This window comes from Leucoraja erinacea, chromosome 19 (genome assembly GCF_028641065.1).
Source record: "Leucoraja erinacea ecotype New England chromosome 19, Leri_hhj_1, whole genome shotgun sequence".
NCBI classification, from domain to species: domain Eukaryota; kingdom Metazoa; phylum Chordata; class Chondrichthyes; order Rajiformes; family Rajidae; genus Leucoraja; species Leucoraja erinaceus.
Genome location: NC_073395.1, coordinates 9,590,401 through 9,614,136, shown reverse-complemented (window position 1 = coordinate 9,614,136; position 23,736 = coordinate 9,590,401). Strand labels below are relative to the sequence as shown.

Genomic DNA, 23,736 nt, shown 5'->3' with positions numbered 1-23,736 from the left:
AATAGGGGAGATCTGTGGATATTTGAGGGGAATGAGATGGGGGGAAGAAATTAGCAACAGACCCTTCTTCAGACGAGCAGACCTAGTTACTCCAGCACTTTGTGTCTTATCTTCGCAGTAAACCAGCGTCTGCAGCTCCTTCTGACACCAACTTTCTTGCATTTGCCCCAGTCCGACCATAATTGTTTACAGCTTGTAGCAGCTGTTGCTAACACAACAGTGAAGACTGGCCAATCTCACCAGTCTTTACAGTGCACTGTAAATTACCCTAATGATCTGGTTACTTCATGTGTGATTGCTCTCTGCGCTGTTTTGACATTGAAGCTGACAATTTGAATGGCATTTACTATGCGAAGTCTGTTTTCTAAATTACATAACCATGCCATTTATTTTTTTTTTCCCCAGCTGATTAGTGTTTACCTGCATTACATTTTATCTTTGTTGTGTAACTGAACCTCTTAACACAGTGTTAAAGCCCTGGCACTCTCACTAATTTAGTGTCATCTTGAAAGCTGATAAAAGATGAGTAACATCTGGGTTTAGTTTAGAGATACCGCATGGAAATAACCCCTAGCCCATACACGTGTTCTATCCTACACTCCGGGGACTATTTACAGAAGCCAATTTACTTACAAACCTGGGAGAGAGAACACTTGATGGGTGAAAAGTTTCCATTTGTACAGAAGTTAATCAGGAGCCTGGTCCTTGTCCATCAGTCAATGAAAGTAAGCATGCAGGTACAGCAGGCAGTGAAGAAAGCGAATGGCATGTTGGCCTTCATAACAAGAGGAGTTGAGTATAGGAGCAAAGAGGCCCTTTTGCAGTTGTACAGTGCCCTAGTGAGCCCACACCTGGAGTATTGTGTGCAGTTTTGGTCTCCTAATTTGAGGAAGGACATTCTTGCTATTGAGGGAGTGCAGCGTAGGTTTACGAGGTTCATTCCCCGGATGGTGGGACTGTCATATGCTGAGAGAATGGAGCAGCTGGGCTTGTACACTCTGAAATTTAGAATGAGAGGATCTTATTGAAACATCTGATTATTAAGGGTTTGGACACACTAGAGGCAGGAAACATGTTCCAGATGTTGGGGGAGTCCAGAATCAGGGGAAACAGATTAAGCAAAAGGGGTAAGCCATTGAGAACGGGGATGAGGAAACACTTTTTCACACAGAGAGTTGTGAGTCTGTGGAATTTTCTGCCTCAGAGGGCGGTGGAGGCCGGTTCTCTCGATACTTTCAAGAGAGAGCTAGATAGGCCTCTTGGAGATAGCAGACTCAGGGGATATGGGGCGAAGGCAGGAACGGGGTACTAATTGTGGATGATCAACAATGGCAGTGCTGGCTTGAAGGGCCGAATGGCCTACTCCTGCACCTTTTGTCTATTGAGGCGATAGAGAGAGAGAGAGAGTGGGGGGAGGCGGAGAGGAGAGGGAAAGAGGGGGGTAGGGAAAGAGAGGGCGAACACAAACATAAACATAAAGGTTTGTATTTACTCATCTGTGGTAAAAATCGTAAATTGTCCCCAGTGAGTTAGTGTTAGTGTGTGTGGGTGTGTGTGGGGGTGGGGTGGATCGCTGGTCAGCGCAGACTCAGTGGGCCGAAGGGCCTGTTTCTCTGTGTTTCAAGGGGGCTGGATCTCTAAGAGTCTAAACTTCTAATAAAAGAAGTAAAAAGCACCGGTAGATTTAATCTTGACAGCGGTGCCTCAACCTTCACAACATGTAAACAGCGAACATGATTTCCATCGGGCTTGGCCTCCAAACACAAGGATCAATCAAAAGGCTGTTTTTATGGTTTAAAGTTGATGCAACGGTCAGGCTTGACATTGGAGTTGATCTACTCTGTACAAGTGTATCCAGCCTTGGTGATAAAGCAGACAGCTCAGGCCTGAAATATATCTCCTCCACAGAGCCACGCTGATTAACCTAGACCCAGTCCTATGCCAAGCTATCTGCTAACTTAATTAACCCTTAAATTAGTGTTTAAAGTTTGTCTGGCCTGTTATTGAAACTCAGCTGCGATATACTCTTCCCTTTCCCTGGGGAATCGACAATTTAAATTTTGGCGAATCCATGTGCAGAATCCGAATGAGGAAACTGGATTAGTTCCCGCAGGCAGCACGGTGGCGCAGCGGTAGAGTTGACGGCTCACAGCGCCAGAGACCCGGGTTCGATCCTACGGGTGCTGTCTGTGTGGAGCTTGCACGTTCTCCCCGTGACCGTGTGGGTTTCCTCCGGGTGCTCCAGTTTCCTCCCACACTCCAAAGGCCTACAGATTTGCAGGTTAATTGGCTTCTGTAAATTGTAAATAGTCCCATGTGCGGACGATAGCGCCAGTCCACCGGGTGATCGCTGGTCGGCGAGAACTTGCAAACTCTGCACAGTCAGAACCCATAATCAGAATCGATCCCGTTCTCTGGTGCTGCAAGGCAGCAACTCTACCGCTGCGCCATCGTGCCACCTTGTATTGCCAGTTGGCCTCTGTAAATTGCCTCTAGAGTGTAGGCAGCAGATGCAAAACGTAGAGCTGGTGTGGACCCGGTTGTTCGAAGCACGGGGATCGCTGGACGGCACGGACTCAGTGGGCCGAAGGGCCTGTTTCTGCGCTGTATCTTTCCATCAGCTCAGAGGCAGTTCAGAGGCATGGCGGGGAGAAATAGGCCCTTCGTCCCACCGAGTCCGTGTCGACCAGCGATCCCCTTGCTGCAGCACATCCGGGACAATTTACAATCTTTACTGAAGCCTTTTCTGAGGGAGGGCTTTAGGTATGTATTTATGTATGTACTCGCTCTATGAACCAATGTTGCATAGTGTTAGTACCTCCACCAATATGAAGCACTTTGGTCAACGAGAGTTGTTTTTTAAATGTGCTTTAGAAATAAAAGTGACTTGACTTGAGAGTAACTACTGAAGCCAATGATCCTGCACGTCTTTGGAGTGTGGGAGGAAACTGGAGCACCCGGGGAAAGCGCACGCGGTCACGGGGAGAACGTACGAACTCCGTACGGAAGACAGCACCCGAGGTCGGAATCGAACCTGGGTCTCTGGCGCTGTGAGGCAACAACTCTACCGCTGCCGCCTTGATCAATCTTCCACGGTCACTCGAGTTCCTGAGTGATGTTCTCATGGCTCGAAGCCATTGAAGCAACTACCATGTAATTTGATGGCGAGTGAGATGAGTTGTGTCGTCTTTAACATTCAGAGCAGTGTGTAGGTGGATTGTTGCTGCCAGTAAACCTGGCATCATCTCCACAGGGATCATTGTCACCATCATCACCATCACCCGAGGCTGGTGTCAGGACATCAAGTGAACAGCTTCCAACGCTCAGCTACAGATCGTTAAAATGTCGGCAATAACTTACTCCCAGATGAAACAAAGACAAATTGGTTTAGTTTAGAGATACAGAGTGGAAACGGGCCCTTCGGCCCACCGGGTCCGTGCCGACCAGCGATCCCCGCACGTTAACATTATCCTACACACTCTAGGGACAATTTATTTTTACATTTACCAAGCCAATTCACCTACATACCCACACATCTTTGGAGTGTGATTGAACCAGGGTCTCTGGCGCTGTAAGGTAGCAACTCTACCGCTGCGCCTCCGTGCTGCCCCAGTGTTGATAGGCATTAAAAGATTCATCAGCTGGAGTGCGGTCCTGACCTCCCATCTACCTCATTGGAAAGCTTTGAAGTATCTTAAATTTTGTACTAAATGTATTCTTTACCTGTACACTGTGGACAGCTTGATTGTAATCACATGCATCGTCTTTGACTGGATCGTTCAGTTCAGTTTAGTTTATTGTCACATGTACCGAGGTACAGTGAAACACTTTGGTCGCATACTAACCAGTCAGCAGAAAGGCAATACATGGTTAAATCCAGCCATTTACAGTGTAGCGATGCATATAGCAGGCAAACAAAAGTGTTTCACTGTATCTCTGCACACGTGGCATTAATAAACTAGGCCAAACTAAACGCAAAGTGCTGGAGTAATTCAGCGGGTCAGGCAGCAAGCAGACTGAAGAAGGGTCCCGACCCGAAACATCACCCATCCATGTTCTCCATCGATGCCGCCTGACCCGCTGAGTTGCTCCAGCACTTTGTGTCTTTTTTTAATGTAAACCAGCATCTGCAGTTCCTTGTGTCTTTGACTGATGGGCAGGGAATGTGTCTCAATCGCCTCCGCCATGTGTTAATTAGCGATGAACGCATTTCGCCGATCCACGCCATTTTATGGCCGCTTCTTGCCGTTGCTGTGTGAACTATGATCAACTTAAACACAGGTCAGGAACGGCAGACACCCGGGTTCGATCCTGACTACGGGCACTGTCCGTACGGAGTTTGTACCTTCTCCCCGTAACAGCGTGAGTTTTCTCCGGGAGCTCCGGCTTCCTCCCACACTCCAAAGACGTGCAAGTCTTGTAGGTTAATAGGCTTCGGCAAGAATTGTAAATTATCCCTAGTGTGTGGCATGGTGCTAGTGTTCAGGGATCGCCGGTTGGCGCGGGCTCAGTGGGTCTCAGTACCAAAGGGCCTGTTTCCGCGCTGTATCTGTAAACTAAACTAAACACCTTTTACCAAGTCCTTGTCTTTGACGCATTACAGGAACTCTCCAACTTACGTACAAACTCCAGGTCGAAGCTTGCCCCATGGTCTCAGCTTTGGAGCCCCCCCATAGTCTCTGTGTCGGAGCTCCCCCATGGTCTCCACCTCGGAGCTCCCCCATGGTCTCCACCTCGGAGGTCCCCCATGGTCTCCACCTCGGAGCTCCCCCAGTGGTCTCCACCTCGGAGCTCCCCCATGTTTTCTCCACCTCGGAGCTCCCCCAGTGGTCTCCACCTCGGAGCTCCCCCATGGTCCCCCTCGGAGCTGGTCTCCACCTCGGAGCTCCCCGAGTGGTCTCCACCTCGGAGCTCCTCGAGTGGTCTCCACCTCAGAGCTCCCCCATGGTCTCCACCTCGGAGGTCCCCCATGGTCTCCACCTCGGAGGTCCCCCATTGGTCTCCACCTCGAACGATAAATTTACACTTGCTCGGTCATGCTCCCATTTCCAACTTGTGTAACAGAGGGCTCCCGCCACGTACGGTCTCCAGGTCGGAGGCCCCCCGTGGTCTCCACCTTTTCGGAGGTCCCCCAGTGGCATCTTGCTACCTCGGAGGTCGATACAAGCTGTTCTGGCTGGTCTCCACCCCTCGGAGGTCCCCCATTGGTCTCCACAGCTCGAGAATGATTATTTGCTTGATGCACTTGCGTCGGTCATGCTCCCATTTCCCCTTACTTGTGGTAACATGGATGACTTGGGCTTAAAATGGGAAATCGCAAGCGCCACTGTAATTGCAATTACTTAGGAGTCGAGAACTGCGCCTGTGTCGTGATAGGGTTGCAAGTAACAACTTTTCTCCGAGTAACAGCCTCGTGGCATTTTGCTAAATTAAACGCCCTGTATCGATACAAGCTGTTCTGGCTGCGCTGTTTGTTGCTCTGGGTTCCCTGCGGAGATATAGAAAAGCAGTTGTGTGGCATGACCAGCTGCAGAGAATGTCTTATTTGCTCTGATGCAGAGTTATTTCGTGGGTGAGTTAATCCCCTTATGATTATATGGTTAGCTGGATGTTTTACACTTGTGGATTAAAATGAGGAAATCGCAAGACCGGAGTGGAGTTCACTGTGGAATTGAAATTGACTTTACTCTGAGTTATATAACTGTGCTGTGTCTTTATCGTATATCTGTTAACAAGCATAAACCAGGCTGTTATTATCTACACTTGGCAGTGCCTCACTATGAGCACAGGAGCGCGTGAAACATGAGTCCTGTGCTTGTCTGGAAGTTTTAGAAATCAAAAAACAAGCGTGGGTTTTCTGGAAATCTTCAGCACACCGACTACAGGAGAAACGAAAGGAACTGAGATCTTTCGAGACAAGGTGGACACAAAATGCTGGAGTAACTCAGCGAGTCAGGCATCATCTCCGGAGAGGGGGAATCCTTGTCTCGACCCAAAACGTCACCCATTCCTCCTCTCCAGAGATGCTACCTGTCCTGCTGAGTTACTCCAGCATTTTGTGTCTATGTGTGGCAACTCAATAGGTTTGGTATAAATGTAAATTGTCCCTGGTGTGTGCAGGATAGTGTTAAGAGTGCGGGGGCACCTGGTCTTGGTGGGCCGAAGGGCCTGTTTCCGTGCTGTATCTCTAAACTAAACTTAACTAGAACTTATGAAAATGTTTTTATCCCGCCAGGTCTGGGACGGCACCAAATGTCCACACACATTAAAGGACGTTCCAGTCGACCGCAGCGCTCTGGAGGGAGATGCGAGTGAGATTACACGCCTGGGCCCACTGACGGTGGATGTCCTGACCTACGACAACCACACTGCAACAGCAAAGTCTCTCAAGGTACCCGGGCTACACACTGGTGGTGTTGGATGTGGCGAAGAAACGAGGTCACAACCTATAGGTTCTGATGGAAGGGCCATCAACCTGAAGCATTACTGTTTCTCTCTCCACAGATGCATTGCTCTACTTTAAACTTTACTTTAGAGATACAGTGTGGAGACAAGCCCTTCGGCCCGCTGAGTCCGTGCCGACTGGCGAAAATAGACCAGCCATGAGTCAACTTGATGGGCTGAATGGCCTAATTCTCCTCCTACAAGCAGGCTGAGGAGACTAGTGGAACTTGGCATTATGGCCAGCATAGACATTTGGGCCGAAGGGCCTGTTGCTGTGCTTTATTCTAGGATGTCCTGTTGGTGTGAACTGTTCTTTAATCTGGTCTGATGCAGAGGAGAAGGTGCTGGCAAATTATTGGCATTTATTTACTTCCAATAATTGATCCACGCAACTGTGGATCAATGCTAATTCCTTTTAACCTTGTTGACTGTTCCCCACTATTCGCAATTGGTTTTCAGAAATTCATAAGTGATAGGATCAGAATTAGGCCATTCGGCCCATCGAGTCGTCTCCGCCATTCAATCATGGCTGATCTATCTCTCCCTTCTAACCCCATTCCCCTGCCTTCTCCCCATAACCCTTGACACCCGTACTAATCAAGAACCTATCTATCTCTGCCTTCAATCATATCCATTGACTTGGCCTCCACAGCCCTCTGTGACAATGACTCTCACAGATTCACCACCCTCTGACTGAAGAAATTCCTCCTCATCTCCTTCCTAAAGGAACATCCTCTAATTCTGAGGCTATGACCTGTGGTCCTAGACTCTCCCACTAGTGGAAACATCCTGTCCACATCCACTCTATCCAGGCCTTCCACTGCTTTTATCGGGTCTTCCTTGGTGTAATATTTAACAACATTTCCCTTGCTATTTCTTCATGATTTCTCCTGCCTCGGTCTCTGGAACGCTAACTAACCTTTGCTAATCGCTTGGAATATACATATCTCTGGGAGTTTTTAACCGCCTGTTCTTGCAAACCCATTCGTAGGTGCCACATTCTCCCCCCTTCCTTATCATCATCTTCGTCCTCCTTTCTCGACTCCTGATATTTTTTCCCCAATCCCTCCAGCTCACCGCTCTTTCTGCCAATGTTCTCTAAACCTCTTTGATCCCACTCGAACGTTGAGAAGTGGACGAGCGAGAGAGAGCCTGAGAGTCCGGGCTCAGTGGAGAGCCACTGAAGGGGGATCAAAGTGAATGGAAATCTGGATGTTCTAATCTGGGGAGTCATTGTGGAAAGTATGTCATCTGAGTGGGGGAGACCAGTAAAAGCAGAGTCTGAAGAAGGGTCTCGACCCGGAACGTCACCCATTCCTTCTCTCCAGAAATGTTGCCTGTCCCGCTGAGTCACTCCAGCTTTTTCTGTCTATCTTCGGTTTAAACCAGCATCTGCAGGTTATTCCTCCCTACACAAAAGCAGAGATCATTTGAGTCTAGTTTAGAGATACAGCTCGGAAACAGGCCCTTCGGCCCACCCAGTCCATGCGGACCAGCGATCACCCTGTAAACGTTTTCTTCTTCTTGCGTTTGAGGCATCAGACGTCTGCAGCAGGGTGATGCCATCCGGTTCGATATCCCTAGGATTCACGCCCTAAAAAGGGCGCATGCTCCGGGTTGGCGCCAAGCTCCGGCGCTGCTGTTGTCTCTGTCGTTGTTCGCCTGACTGAGGTCAGTTGACACCCTGTACACTAGCACTATCCCAGCACTAGCCATTCAACTTACAAACCTGTACGTCTTTGGACTGTGGGAGGAAACCGGAGCACCTGGAGAAAACCCACATGGTCAAGGGGAGAACGTAAAAAGTCCGTACATATTGCACCTGTAGTCAGGATGGAACCCGGTTCTCTGGGGCTGTGAGGCAGCAACTCTACCGCTGCACCACTGTGAGCATGAGCAAGGCTGTTATCTCTGATCCATCATTCCCCCACTGCGGACACTAGACGTTGTCATGGAACTGATGCCCTACAATGCTGACAACTATCTCCTGCACTCTGTATCTTCCCCTTTGCTCTATCTTATAATAATAACAATAATAATAATAAGTTTATTTATATAGCACATTTATAGTCAATTTTCATTGACCCCAAAGTGCTTTACATAATTTAAAAATCAGTTCCATACAAAGCATAAAGATGGGTTAACAAAATAATAAAATGCATAAACAGGACACAACATGTAACATAAACATCCACCACAGCATTCATCACTGTGGTGGAAGGCACAAAACATTTTGGCAGTTTTCCTCCATTTCCCCCCCCCCCCCCCCCCCGTGGACAAGACCAGAGTCCAGAGTCCAGTCCAGGATCGGTCTTTCCTCACGTATATGTTTCCTTATGTATAGTATCATCCGGTCTGACCCAGAATGTCACCTTTCCATGTTCACCTGAGATGGAAACATAGAACATAGGTGCAGGAGTAGGGCATTCGGCCCTTCGAGCCTGCACCGCCATTCAATATGATCATGGCTGATCATCCAACTCAGTATCCTGTTCCTGCCTTCTCTCCATACCCCCTGATCCCTTTAGCCACAAGGGCCACATCTAACTCCCTCTTATATATAGCCAATGAACTGTGGCCTCAACTACCTTCTGGGGCAGAGAATTTCAGAGATTCACCACTCTCTGTGTGAAAAAAGTTTTCCTCATCTCGGTCCTAAAAGATTTCCCCCTTATCCTTAAACTGTGACCCCTTGTTCTGGACTTCCCCAACATCGGGAACAATCTTCCTGCATCTAGCCTGAGCAATCCCCTTAAGAATTTTGTAAGTAATGGAGACACAAGGAACTGCAGATGCTGGTTGATGCAGGAAAAAGACACAAAGTGCTGGAGTAACTGAGCGGACCCGTGGGGCCGGGGGGAGGGGAGGGAGGGGGAAGGGGGGAAAGAGGGGGACAGCGAGCAGTGGGTAGACGCTCTGTACAGCAATACGTGAATGTGTGTCTGTGTTGCTCTGCTGCCCTCTGCTGCTTAACTCGAGCAACAGCAGGAACACAGCTGGATGTGGGCGTGGGGGAGTACAGCGGTAGAGTTGCTGCATTACAGCACCAGAGACCCCGGTTCAATCCTGGCTACCGGTGCTGTCTGTGTGGAGTTTGTATGTTCTCCCCGTCACCGCATACGGTTTCTCTAGGTGAAACATAGAAAATAAGTGCAGGAGTAGGCCATTCGGCCCTTCGAGCCATTCAATATGATCATGGCTGATCATCCAGAATCAGTACCCCGTTCCTGCTTTCTCCCCATATCCCTAGATTCCGTTAGCCCTAAGAGCTTTATCTAACTGTATCAAAGCCAGTGCTCCTGTTTCCTCCCATATTCCAAAGATGTGCAGGTTTGGAGACTATTTGGCTTCAGTGGCAATTGCAAATTGTTTCTAGTGTGTAGCAGAGAACTAGTGTACGGGGTGATCGCTGGTCAGTGCAGACTCGGTGGGTGCCAAAGGGCCTGTTTCCACACTGTATCTCTAACCTAGTCTAAACTAATTAACCATGCCAGACGAGAATGTGTGTGAGTTTCATGATAATCAGATGGAATACAATCCATTTTGCAAGTATTTTTTTCTTATCCTACACACCCCCTCCCTTTTCAGCGAGACTTGTTTTCCATTCGTGAATTTGCTGTAAGTGGCGGATAGATGGAGCTCTGGTGGAACCTGCTGGTGAATAGTGGTATTGCATTCAATGGCCCAGAATTAACAGCTTATGTGAAAAAGGGCCACCACCGAGTTTCCAGCACCCTTGGTTCCTGAGGATTTCTGGATTATTTGTTTAGAGGATCTATGTGTGGAGGGGTATGAGTCCAATGCAGGCAGGTGGGACTAGTGTAGATGGGGCATCTTGGTGGGTGTGGGCCAAACAGCCTGTTTCCACGCTGTATGACTCCATCTCACACACAGAAACTTGGACACACACACACACACACACACACACACACACACACACACACACACACACACACACACACACACACACACACACACACACACACACACTCACACACACTCACACACACACACACACCACATATATGGAACAATGGCACATCAGTAGAGTTGCTGCCTCACAGCGCCAGGGACCTGGGTTCGATCCTGACTACGGGTGCTGTCTGTACAGAGATTGTATGTTCTCCCCGTGACCTGCGTAGGTTTTCTCTGGATGCTCCCATTTCCTCCCACACTCCAAAGACGTACAAGTTTGTAGGTTAATTTGCTTGGTATGAATGCAAATGTCTTTAGTGTGTGTTGGATAGTGCTAGTGTACGGGGTGGTCGCTGGTCAGCGCGGACACGGTGAGCTGAAGAGACTGTGTCTGCCCTGTATCTCTAAACTAAACATCTACACAAAATACTGGAGTAACTCAGCAGGACAGGCAGCATTTCTGGAGAGAAGGGACGGGTGACGTTTCGGGTCAAGAACCTTTTTCAGCATCTGCAGTTCCTTCATAAACATATATACACACACACCCATACACACACACACGCATACGTGCACATGCATACATGCACACACACACATGCACCCACACATATATATAAACACGTGCACGCACACATGCAGACATGCACACACACACGCATATACAGATGCACACACGCGCACACACAGACACACACACACACACACACACACACACACACACACACACACACACACACACACACACACACACACACACACACACACACACATCCTCGTACACACTGCTGCTCAAGATTCAAGAGTGCTTAGTATTCAGAAGCTCCTCCAACTAATCGAATCAAAGACGTTTCTCAAATCCCTCCCACTTGGCTGAGCTTTAAATAATGTGCAGTTTATTTTTGTTAATGGAGTGTCTGATATAATTCACAAAGGTAAGCAGGCGCGGATGGATTGTAATCTCTTTGAAAGGGCCCACGTCTGTTCTGAGCTAATGTGGGCTCCAGTGTAATTTTGTGTAACATGGGAACAGACTTCTTGAGGCAGTTGATTACAAGAATCTGACTGAATTAATGAGTAATTTAGGATAACTGTATTTGACTTTCACTACAGATGTTCTCAGAGGAGCTTTCAAGATAATAAAAGTAAATGACAGATGCCAGATTATTAATAGTTGATTTCACTTTGATTACATCTTTAGTTAAGGGCTGTAAGATAAAATTGCTTATCGGCACAACATTAGTGTTTGACGGTGCCATTACTGTAAAATTTAGGGGGACTTTCTTTTGATTAGTAAAGGTTATGGGAAGAAGGCAGGAGAATGGGGTTGAGAGAGAAAGATAGATCACCTGATGGTAGACTCAAGAGTCAAGAGTCAAGAGAGAGTCAATTTAATTGTTTGGACAGGTCCAAACGCCATACATACAGTAAAACATTTAACATAGGGGGACTTTCTCTTGATTAGTAAAGGTTATGGGAAGAAGGCAGGAGAATGGGGTTGAGAGAGAAAGATAGATCACCTGATGGTAGACTCGATGGGCCGAATGGCCTAATTTTGCTCCTGTATCCTCCGATTAAAAATGTTTAGTTTAGAGATGCGGAAACAGACCCTTCGCACACCGAGTCCGCACTGACCAGCGATCCCAGTACATTAGCATTATCCTACACACGAAGGACAATTTACATTCTTTACCAAAGCCAGATTCTTGATTAGTACAGGTTATGGGGAGAAGGCAGGAGAATGGGGTGAGGAGGGAGAGATAGATCAGCCACGATTGAATGGCGGAGTAGACACGATGGGCCGAATGGCCTCATTCTGCTCCTATCGCTTATAACCTTATAGTAACCTCCGAACCTTCACGTCTTTGGAATTTACACTTTAGAGATACAGCGAGGAAACCACTGACGCCCGTGCTAATCAAGAATCTTATCTATCTCTGCCTTAAAAAATACCCGTTGCCTTTTCTGACACTGTTGCAGCCGGGAACCTACCTGAGAATCTGCAACCTTCACGCCAAGCTGGCCGTTGGAAGCAGCGAGACGCGGAGCGGGTGCCCGGGTGCTGCGCCCAAGATGGAGTTCCATCTTCACGGGGGCACGACGTACGGCCGAGGGATAATGCCGCTGCCCACCGACTGCGAGGACGTCCGTCAGCTGAAGCGGTGAGTGACGTTCGGGCAGAGGCGCAACCCGACCCTCCTTCACAACGCTCCACCCCACACTTCACTCGCTGGGTACAAGCTGATCTACACTGAATATAGACACAAAATGCTGCAGCCACTCAGCGGGACGGGACGGGTCTCTGGAGAAAAGGAATGGGTGCCGTTTCGGGTTGAGACCCTTCTTCAGACTCCTCACTTTCACTTGCTGATCCGAACCAATCTCTTCCCTGCACTTTTGAGGCCCTGGTCCCCATTAAAATCTAAACGTTTAGGTTTAGATTTATTATTGTCACGTGTACAGAGGTACAGCGATAAACCTTTTTTTGCATGCACCATTTAATATTCTATACATAAATGCAATAAAGTCATGTTCAAGTGATATTCAAGTACTTGACCCAGAAATACAGTGATGGTGATTAGAATAGACTTGGCTGGCAACTGGTTTGTACACCAAGTAAGTAAGCTGATAAAATATGTAGGAAGGAACTGCAGATGCTGGTTTAAACCGAAGATAGGCACAAAAAGCCTATCTTAAGCTTATATAAGTTCATAAGTTATAGGAGCAAAATTTGGCCATTCGACCCATCAAGTCTAGTCCACCATTCAATCATGGCTGATCTATCTTTCCCTCTCAACCCCATTCTCCTGCTTTCACCCCATAACCCCCAACACCCGCACTAATCAAGAATCTGTCAATCTTCAACTTAAAAATATCCATTGACTTGGCCTCCACAGCCGTCTGTGGTAATGAATTCCACAGATTCACCACCCTCTGTCTAAATAAATTCCTCCTCATCTCTTTTCTAAAGGTACATCCTTTAATTGTGAGGCTATGCCCTCTGGTCTTAGACTCTCCCACTAGTGGAAGCATCCTCTCCACATCCGCTCTACCCAGGCCTTTCACTATTCGGTAAGTTTCAATGAGTTCCCTCCCTTCATCCTTCTAAACTCCAGCGAGTACAGGCTCAGGACCATCAAACGCTCATCCTATGCTAACCCACTTTCTCCTGGGATCATTCTTGTAAGCGTCCTCTGGACCCTCTCCAGAGCCAGCATATCCCTCCTCAGATATGGGGCCAAAAACTGTTCACAATACTCCAAATGCGGCCTGACCGGCGCCTTATACAGCCTCAGTATTACATCCCTGTTTTTATATTCTAGTCCTCTCGAAATAAATATCATCTTACTGTCACCTCCCCTGGTCTTTGTTCAAAGTTTTATTTATTGTTGGACTTTCAGATTCTGGCGATTGTCAGCAATTAGCATTAAGGTAATTATTGTCAGTTTAGTTTAGTTAAGAGCAGGGGTCGGCAACCTACGGCCCCCGGGCCGAATGCGGCCCGTAACCCCAAATCATCCGGCCCGCAGGCGTATTTTTTCCCCCCGTAATTATCCGGCCCACAGACTTCCGTCATCTCCGGTATCTCCCGGGGCCGAGGCCGCGGTGCCCAGGCGCGGTGACGCAAGGCCACAAGGCGGCCTGCGTTGGCGGCCACAATGGCGGAGCCACCGAGAAGCACCCATTGCCGGCCAGCACGGCCGCGCACCTTCTGTGTCTGGGCGTCACTGTCAGGATTGGGGTTGCCAATAGGCCGGGGACGAGAGAGTGTGAGTATTTGGTCCACCGCCTTCAGGACAGAACCAAGGCAATGGTCCGTAGGTGCGCCATGTTCGTGAGCGCCCGTAACTAGGGGCCAGTGCTCCAGGTGATGTCCTCGAAGGGGCGGGATCTATGTGAACACGTGATTTGATGCGGCCCGCCATCCTCTCACAGACATGCGTCCTGGCCCCTATGCAGAACCAGGTTGCCGACCCCTGGTTTAGAGATACAGCATGGAAACAGGCCCTTTGGCCCAACAAGTCCACGCCAACCATCGATCACCAGTTATCCCACTTTCTCTTCCACTCGCTACACGCCAGGGCCAATTAACCTACATACCGGCACGTTTTTGGGATGTGGGAGCACCTGGAGAAACCCACTCGGTCACAGGGAGAACGTGCAAACTCCACACAGGCAGCACCCGAGGTCAGGATTGACCCCGGGTTTCTGGCGCTGTGAGGCAGCAGCTCGACCAATTGCGCCACTGTGCTGCCCGGTGTCTGAATTCCCCTAAATTTCCCCTTTTATCACATTTAGCTTATTTTGACCACGTTAATGAAATATGTTTGGTTTAAGTTCTTGGGGGTTTGTTTTGCTGCAGATCTTTAGAATCAGCACTTTCTTCGGACCAGGACAGCATGGAAGACCTCACCCTGTTGGATGTATTGAACAGTTCAAGTGGACCTTCAGGTAAGCCATTGGTCCTGTACCTGTGGCATTCATTGCCGCAGACGGCTGTGGAGGCCAAGGCAATGGGTGATATTTAAGGCAGTGCATCTTGATTAGTATGGGTGTTGGGGGTTATGGGGAGAAGGATGGAGAATGGGGCTAGGAGGGAAAGATAGATCAGCCATGATTGAATGGCGGAGTAGACTTGCTGGGCCGAATGGCCTAATTCTTCTCCTAGAACTTATCAACAAGAACTATTTTTAACTTATGTTTCTAGTCGGGACTCTTCTTCAGACCGTTCTGAAGAAGGGTCCCAACACGGAACGTCACCTATCCATGCGCTCCAGAGATACTGCCTGGCCCGCTGAGTTACTCCAGCACTTTGTGTCCTTTTGTCCAGACCAGCATCTGCAGTCCTTGTTTCTACATAAATTGCAAATCTTTTTTTCTAACAAATCTTTACTCTCTCACAGCCATTCACTTTAGAAACAACAAATTAATTTTGTATAAGAAGGAACTGCAGATGCTAGAAAATCGAAGGTAGACAAAAATGCCGGACAAACTTAGCGGGTGAACAATCCTCTCTCCGAAGAAGATTTATTTTGTTGGTAACTTCGCCCATGTTCTCCTCCTGTTGTGCCTTCAAGATATAATCAGCGATGATCACATTGAATGGCGGTGCTGGCTCGAAGAGCCAAATGGCCTAGTCCTGCACCTGTTGTCCATTGCAGGGGTCGACAACCTGGTTCTGCATAGGGGCCAGGACGCATGTGTGTGAGCGGGTGGCGGGCCACATCTATCACGTGTACACATGGTTTCCGCTCCTTCGAGGATGCCACTCATACTCACTCATCCCCAGCCTATTGACAGCCCCGATCCAGACCAAAGATCATAGAGCGGATCTTTGATCCTGTCAGTGAAGTCCAGACACAGAAGGCGCGCGGCCATGCCGGCGGCTTTGCGCAGGATGTGGTGCAGCCAGAGCTCAGCGCCCGGCGTCTCTCCGCCATTGCGACGACCATCACAGGCCTCCTTGCGTCATCGTGCCTGGGCGCCGCAGCCTCGGGCTCGGGAGGTACCGGAGATGATGGAGTCGGCGGGGGGGATAAATACGGGGAAAAAAATACGCCTGCGGGCCGATGATTTTGGGTTACGGGCCGCATTCGGCCCGGGGGCCGTAGGTTGTCGACCCCATGTCTATTGTATAACACACTGAACTATTTGCAATGAGATAACCACACCATTCAGTCCTGATATCAGAGTAGGCTTAGACAAAGAGGTATAAGAAGGTACAAAGATTTCCTCTTGGGGGGGAAAAAATGCCTCGGGTGCACTCAAGAGGATGAGATGAATTTTCCATTCAGCTGCGGGGAAACGTTTCCTGAATCAGTTTTCCATTTGTTAGTCGGTCGGTTGCAAAGTGTATTAATTAGACGTTGTTGCTTTCAGCATCAGAAGAAATCTCAGCCGGTTGTGTGGAGCGTTGTCAACAGGAGTCTAGGACAGGTTGGTATCGACATTTCTTCCATCGAACGTGTCCAAAGACAGGCAGCTCAATTTGTTACTAACACCTATGAGAGAGAAGCGAGTGTTACCAAACTTCTGAATTCTCTGGGGTGGAACCCTCTCCAAGATAGACGTGAAGCTCATCGTTTTTACAAAATGTTAAATGGTCAGCTCGACATAGATTACAAGACCTACACCCAAACCAATTAGGAGCAGACCAGGGCATTCGATCCAATTTGTGATCCCAGCTGCAAAGACAGATGTGTACAGCAATTCGTTCTTCCCCCGCACAATTAAAGCATGAAATAATCTCCACCCTACTATATTTACCCAACCAGGCGCAACTAAATTTAAAGTAGCTCTTTCTTCCCAATAACCCTTTCTGGCTTAAGCTCTCCCTCCACCACCTCCAGTTTAAATTCCATTTGGAATATTTTGGAGGACCAAGAAACCAAGACAGACACCATGTGGAAAGTTGCATTGAACATGTTGCCGGGGGTGGGGATGGTGCAGACAGATACGATAGTGGCATTTAAGAGGCACTTGGATATGCACGGAATGGAGGGATATGGGTTATGTGAAGACAGATAAGAGATGGCCTTGGTATCACGTTCGACACAGACATTGTGGGCCGAAGGGCCTGTTCCTGTTCTGTGTTCTATGAATGAAGGGAATACCTGAATGTACTGTCGATGAAATCTATAGAAGTAATCAATAGTCTGCATGGATTTCAAACAAAGAAAATATTCCTTATATATACATTGCCCTCCATAATGTTTGGGACAAAGACCCATCATTTATTTATTTACCTCTGTACTCCACAATTTGAGATTTGTAATAGAAAAGAAATCACGTAGTTAAAGTGCACATTGTCAAATTTTAATAAAGGCCATACTTACACATTTTGGTTTCACCATGTAGAAATTACAGCAGTGTTTAGACATAATCCCCCATTTCAGGGCACCATAATGTTTGGGACCCAGCAATGTTATGTAAATGAAACTAATCATGTTTAGTATTTTGTTGCATATCCTTTGCATGCAATGACTGCTTGAAGTCTGCGATTCATGGACATCACCAGTTGCTGGGTGTCTTCTCTGGTGATGCTCTGCCAGGCCTGTATTGCAGCCATCTTTAGCTTATGCTTGTTTTGGGGGCTTGTCCCCTTCAGTTTCCTCGTCAGGATATAAAAGGCATGCTCAATTGGGTTCAGATCGGGCGATCTCAAGAACTGACAAATTTTTAGCTTTGAAAATCTCCTTTGTTGCTTTAGCAGTATGTTTGGGATCATTGTCTTGCTGTAGAATGAACCACCGGCCAATGAGTTTTGAGGCATTTGTTTGAACTTGAGCAGATAGGATGTGTCTATACACTTCAGAAGTAATTATGCTCCTACCATCAATAGTCAAGAATGAAGAGCGTTTTAATGTCATGTGTCCCAGATGGGACAACAACATTCTTGCTTGCTGCAGCACAACAGAATATGTGAACATAGTGCGTAACAGGAGAAAACAAAGTTCAATGTACGTATACATATGCACACATACTCAATAAATACACAAATATTGTGCAATAATAATAATAGTCTGTTGTAGTTCAGAGCTTATTTGTATCAATGATTTCAATGATTTTATTCCCATCATTCTGCTTGTTCAATCCGCCTTTCAAAATCTGTGTTACAGTGCTCACGGCTCATCAACACATCAGCCCAAAGTCGCTTGGAGAAGTCTTGCACCAAACAGCTCCACGCAAGCATCGCATTCGAGCAAAGCTGGTGAATTATGAACCCAGAGCTCTCCACCAGTCAGTGAAGTTGTACTGTCCCCATTGTCGTTCACTGTAAGTACTAACGGGCAGAGTTACTGCCTTACAGCGCCAGAGACCCCGGTTCGATCCTGACCACATACAGGTGCTTGTCTGTACGGAGTTTGTCCTTTCTCCCCGAGACCACATGGGTTTTCTTCCAGTGCTCGGGTTTCCTCCCACACTCCAAAGACGTAGGTAATTTGGCCCTAATGTGTGTAGGATAGTACCAGTATGAGGGGATTGCTGGTTGGTACGGACTCGGTGGGCTGAAGCGCAGTGTGTCCGCGTTGTATCTCTAAATTAAACTAAACCAAACATATCCAGTGATATTCAATGGTTGAACCATAGGAACCTGAGGGGGATTTTTTCCACACAAAGAGTGGTGGGCATATGGAGCAAGCTGCTGGAGGAGATAGTTGAGGCAAGTACTATCTAACATTTAGACAGGTACATGGATAGGGTAGATTTAGAGGGATAAGGGCCAATGATAAACTGATGAAGGCCAATATGCCAAAATTGAATGATGGAAACATTTGGATCCTTTTATTTTCGTTTAGTTTAGCGATACGGCGCGGAAACGGACTCTCCGGCCCACCGAGTCCGCGGTGACCAGCAATTCCCATACAGTAACGCTATCATATACACTAATTTCACCAAGCCAATTAACGTACAAACCTGCTCATCTTTGGTATTAGGAGGAAACCAGAGAAAACCCATGCAGCCACGGGGAGAACGTACAAACTCCGTACAGACAAGCAGCACCCGTAGTCAGGATCGAACCCGGGTCTCTGGCGTTGTGAGGCAGTAACTCTACCCCAGCGCCACCGTGCCGCCCCTTATTTAATGGTCGGTGTTTTCAAGCTGTGTATGTGGTTACTGAGGCAGGGGCGATCACTGCTCCCCGCGGGCTCACTTCACAGGCAGGAGGTTCCAGGCGACGATGACCTTGACACGTGGCTGCTGGATGCTGGCAGGGCGGGGGCGGGAGCGGGCTCTTGCTCCGAGCCGCACGACGCTGGCTGGTACGAGACAACTGTGTGGGAGCAAGGGGACCAGCGTCGACGACAGATCACCGTCCGCTTCGTGAAGACAAACAGGCTGCGAAGGACTCCCGAGCGCTCCACCATCCTGGTGGAAGGTGAGATGACGACTACACGGTGACGCAGCGGTAGAGTTGTTGCCTCACAGCGTTTGCAGCGCCGGAGACCCGGGTTCATTCGCCACTACTGGTGCTGTCTGTACGGAGTTTGCACGTTCTCCCCATGACCTGCGTGGGTTTTCTCTGAGATCTTCGGTTTACCTCCACACTCCAAAGACGTACAGGTTTGTAGGTTAATTGGCTTGGTGTAAGTGGAAATTGTCCCTAGAGTGTGTAGGATAGTGTTAATGTGCGGGGATCGCTGGTCGGCGCAGACTCGGTGGGCCGAAGGGCCTGTTTCCGCGCTATATCTCTAAACTAAACTGTGCTCATTGTGTTGTATGCGCAGTGGGACATTATTAAGGAAATGCCTTTAGAATAGTTAGGTTTATTGTCATGTCTACCGAGGTACAGATCCACATTTAGCTACAATACCCCCAGCTGTGGCAAATGCAATCAGCTCCTATTCAATAGACTGAAGGTCCACGAGTTCTGTTCTGAACTTAGATTGGTCAGAACAGAACTAATCTGAGGAAGGACATTCTTGCCATAGAGGGAGTACAGAGAAGGTTCACCAGACTGATTCCTGGGATGTCAGGACTTTCATATGAAGAAAGACTAGATAGACTTGGCTTGTACTCGCAAGAATTTAGAAGATTGAGGGGGAATCTTATAGAAACTTACAAAATTCTTAAAGGGTTGGGCAGGCTAGAAGATTGCAGGGGGGATCTTATAGAAACTTACAAAATTCTTAAGGGGTTGGGCAGGCTAGAAGATTGCAGGAAGATTGTTCCCGATGTTGGGGAAGTCCAGAACAAGGGGTCACAGTTTAAGGATAAAGGGGAAATCTTTTAGGACTGAGATGAGAAAAACAATTTTTACACAGAGAGTGGTGAATCTCTGGAATTCTCTGCCACAGAATGTAGTTGAGGCCAGTTCATTGGCTATATTTAAGAGGGAGTTAGATGTGGCCCTTGTGGCTAAAGGGGTCAGGGGGTATGGAGAGAAGGCAGGTACAGGATACTTAGTTGGATGATCAGCCATGATCATATTGAAGGGCAGTGCAGGCTCGAAGGGCAGAATGGCCTACTCCTGCACCTATTTTCTATGTTTCTAAGTCCTTGTCCATGAGGAGTTCAATAATGGTTAATCATCCCTCCTCTCACTCCCCAGTTTGTGCTTCAAGAACTGAATCTTGAGTGAGATATTAGAGACCTTTGGACTTTAGAGATGCAGTGCGGAAACAGACCCACCGATTCCACGCTGACCAGCGATTATCCCGTACACTAGCACTATCCTACCCTCTAGGGACAATTTACAATTTGTACCAAAGCCAATTAACCAATTAGGTCTTTGGAGTGTGGGAGGAAACCGGAGCACTCAGAGGAAACTCACTATGGAGAGAACATTGAAATAGGCTCTTCGGCCCACCGAGTCCGCGCCAACCAGCGACCCCTGTACACTAGGTCTATCCGACACGCTAGGGACAATATTTATGGAAGCCAATTAACCTACAAACCTGCACGTCTTTTGAGTGTGAGAGAAAACCGGAGCACCCAGAGAAAACCCACGTGGTCACACAGAGAACGTACAAACTCCACGCAGACAGCACCCGTGGTCAGGATCGAAGCCCGGGACTATGGCACTGTAAGGCAGCAACTCTACCTCTGTGCCACCTTATTTATAAGCTACTTCTGCCTTTAGAGCCGTGGGCAGGGAGAGGGAAAGAGGGAAATTGAGAACAACTACTCACCGCCACTAATTCATTATATCCTTCCACTGAATCCACTTGAAAGATGAAGAAATGGGTTTCATTTGCTCTAACTATCATCATCTAAACAAGGGAAAGCTGAAGTATTATTCTGCAATGGTTATTTGGATGAACAGACCCACGTCCCCGCCCAACAGATAGACTTTAACATGAATGTGCAGGAAGGAACTGCAGATGCCGGTTTAACCCGAACATAAACACAAAATGCCGGAGTAACTCGGTCACCTTCCCCTCAGTGAACGATGATTTATTCTTGAGCTTCATCCCCTTTGATCTTTCGTTTTCGCATCTTACCCTTGCACATCTCTGTGTCTCTCCCCTCGCTGACTCTCAGTCTGAAGAAGGGTCTCGACCCGAAATGTCACCCATTCCTTTTCTCCAGAGATGCCGCCTGAGTTACTCCAGCATTTCTGGCCTAATCTTGTGAGCATAACATGAAGTTGAGTTTAGAGTGGGGGTGGGCAACTGTCAGTGGGTCAGTACGCTGTACGCAAAATCTGTTATAGAAATAGAAACATAGAAAATAGGTGTAAGAGTAGGCCATTCGGCCCTTCGAGCCAGCACCGCCATTCAATATGATCATGGCTGATCATCCAAAATCAACACCCCGGTCCTGCTTTCCCCCCCATCCCTTGATTCCGTTAGCCCCAAGAGCTATATCTAACTCTCTCCTGATTACATCAAATAGGTCTGTTGTCTGTATTTACGTGTAGGAAGGAACTGCAGATGCCGATCATCTTCGTTCGTGTCCGTCTTCCATGTTTCAAATGTTGACCTCGCTGTCATCGTCCGTCCTAAAAAGGACGCAAGCTTCCGGCGACAATCAGTGGGAGCCATCACTTGTTGCAATAGATGATGGTGGTAGCAGAATTAGCTCGGGATACTTCCAGTTTCCAGCCCCGTGACGTGAGTGCTTCTGCTATTGGGCCGTAGGTGCTGGTTTAAACTGAAGATAGAAACAAAAAGCTGGAGTAACTCAGCGGGACAGGCAGCATCTCTGGTGACAAGATAATGGGTGACGTTTCTGTTCGAGACCCTTTTTCAGACCGAAAGCCACGGGAAAGGGAAGCGAGAGATATAGACGATGATGTAGAGAAATATAGAACAACGAATGACAGATAGGCAGAAAAGTAATAATGATAAAGGAAACAGGCCACTGTTCGCTGTTTGTCACTGAGTCTGAAGAAGGGTCTCAACCAGAAACATCACCCATTCCTTCTCTCCAGAGACGATGCCTGTCCCGCTGAGTTACGTCAGCATTTTGTGTCTACAGTTTAAACCAGTCCCTGCAGTTCCTTCCTACACATTGTTAGCTGTTTCTTGGGTGAGAGAAAGAAGCTGGTGCGATTTGGGTGAGGGAGAGATGGAGAGAGAGGGAATGCAGGGGTTACTTGAAGTTGGAGAAATCAACATTTGTTAAGATTCTTAATTTTATGTTTTTTAAGGTGTATCTCTGAATGAGCTGTACCAGTTCTCCGAGACATTTGGCAACATCATTCCTACTGCAACCAGACCTGATGACTTGGTATTGAATGACCTTTCCATCCCTTTCCTGATTCAAGACGGGAGTTGGCATTACGGGTAATTCTTGCTGAAGCTCAACTAATCTTCCCAACTGCACCAGCCTCAGTCAGTGTTGTTTATTGTCACGTGTACCGAGGTACAGACAAAAGCTTTTGTTGCACGCTAACCAGACAGCGGAAAGACAACACATGATTACAATCGAGCCATTCACAGTCTATAGATCATAAGGGAATAACGTTTACTGCAGGGTAAAGTCCGATCAAAGGTAGTCCGTGGGTCACTTATCAGGTAGATAGTAGTTCAGGACTGCTCTCTGGTTGTTGGGAGGATGGTTCCGTTGCCTGATAACAGCTGGGAAGAAACTGTCCCCGAATCTGGAGGTGTGCGTTTTCGCACTTCTGTACCATTTGCCCGATGGGAGAGGGGAGAGAAGAGGGTATGGCCAGGGTGGGACTCGTCCTTAATTATTTATGCTGCTGGCCTTGCCGAGTCCGCGTCTGGACATGGGAACTAATGGGAACATTGCCCTATTCTGGACATGGGAACTAGTCCTAAGTAACAGGGAACTACAGGTACTGGGGAATGAGGAAAGACACAAAGTGCCTTCAGATATGGGCAGTCTTGTTTACAGTTTGCTTCCTAAAAGTCTTCCTCTACTCCAGTTGCAGACGTTGTTCTGACCCTCGACCAGTGAGTGTTCTTCAGTCACTGACTCAAGATGATACGTGGGAGTCGTCGGCAATAGCAAAAGGTACGTTTGACATCTCCACTGGGGGAGGTGTGTAGGGAGGTGACCCATATCTTCCATTTGAAAACGTTGCCCCTCGGATCCCTTTGATATCTTCTCACCTTAAACTTGTGCCCTCTAGTTTTACACCTCCTTAACTATGGAGGGAGGGGAGGGGAGGAGAGGAGAGGGAATCTCTGACTTTTCATCCTACACTTCATGTTTTTAGCATTAGTTCAGCAAAGATCAACAAAATGGAAAAGACAACCCAAACGTGGGCGCGGTGGCGCTGCGGTAGAGTTGCTGCCTTACAGCGCCAGAGACCCGGGTTCGGTCCTGACTACGGGTGCATGTCAGTACGGAGTTTGTACGTTCTCCCCGTGACCTGCGTGGGTTTTCTCAGAGATCTCCAGTATCCTCACACACTAGAACAGGTTTGTAGGTTAATTGGATTGGTGTAAAATGTAAAAATTGTCC

At 47.9% G+C, this 23,736-nt stretch overlaps 1 protein-coding gene across 2 annotated transcripts in view; it reads left to right on the top strand.

Moving 5' to 3' along the window:
• pot1 (protection of telomeres 1 homolog) overlaps positions 1-23,736 on the top strand; it is a 115,752-nt gene that overhangs the window by 86,850 nt on the left and 5,166 nt on the right. For both annotated transcript variants that reach the window (XM_055650256.1, XM_055650255.1), the window contains exons 10-17: positions 6,236-6,391; positions 12,337-12,518; positions 14,720-14,808; positions 16,237-16,293; positions 17,976-18,132; positions 19,020-19,237; positions 22,454-22,589; positions 23,195-23,283. In XM_055650256.1, the coding sequence (XP_055506231.1) occupies positions 6,236-6,391; positions 12,337-12,518; positions 14,720-14,808; positions 16,237-16,293; positions 17,976-18,132; positions 19,020-19,237; positions 22,454-22,589; positions 23,195-23,283 (1,084 nt within the window). The remainder of the gene's footprint in view (positions 1-6,235; positions 6,392-12,336; positions 12,519-14,719; positions 14,809-16,236; positions 16,294-17,975; positions 18,133-19,019; positions 19,238-22,453; positions 22,590-23,194; positions 23,284-23,736) is intronic.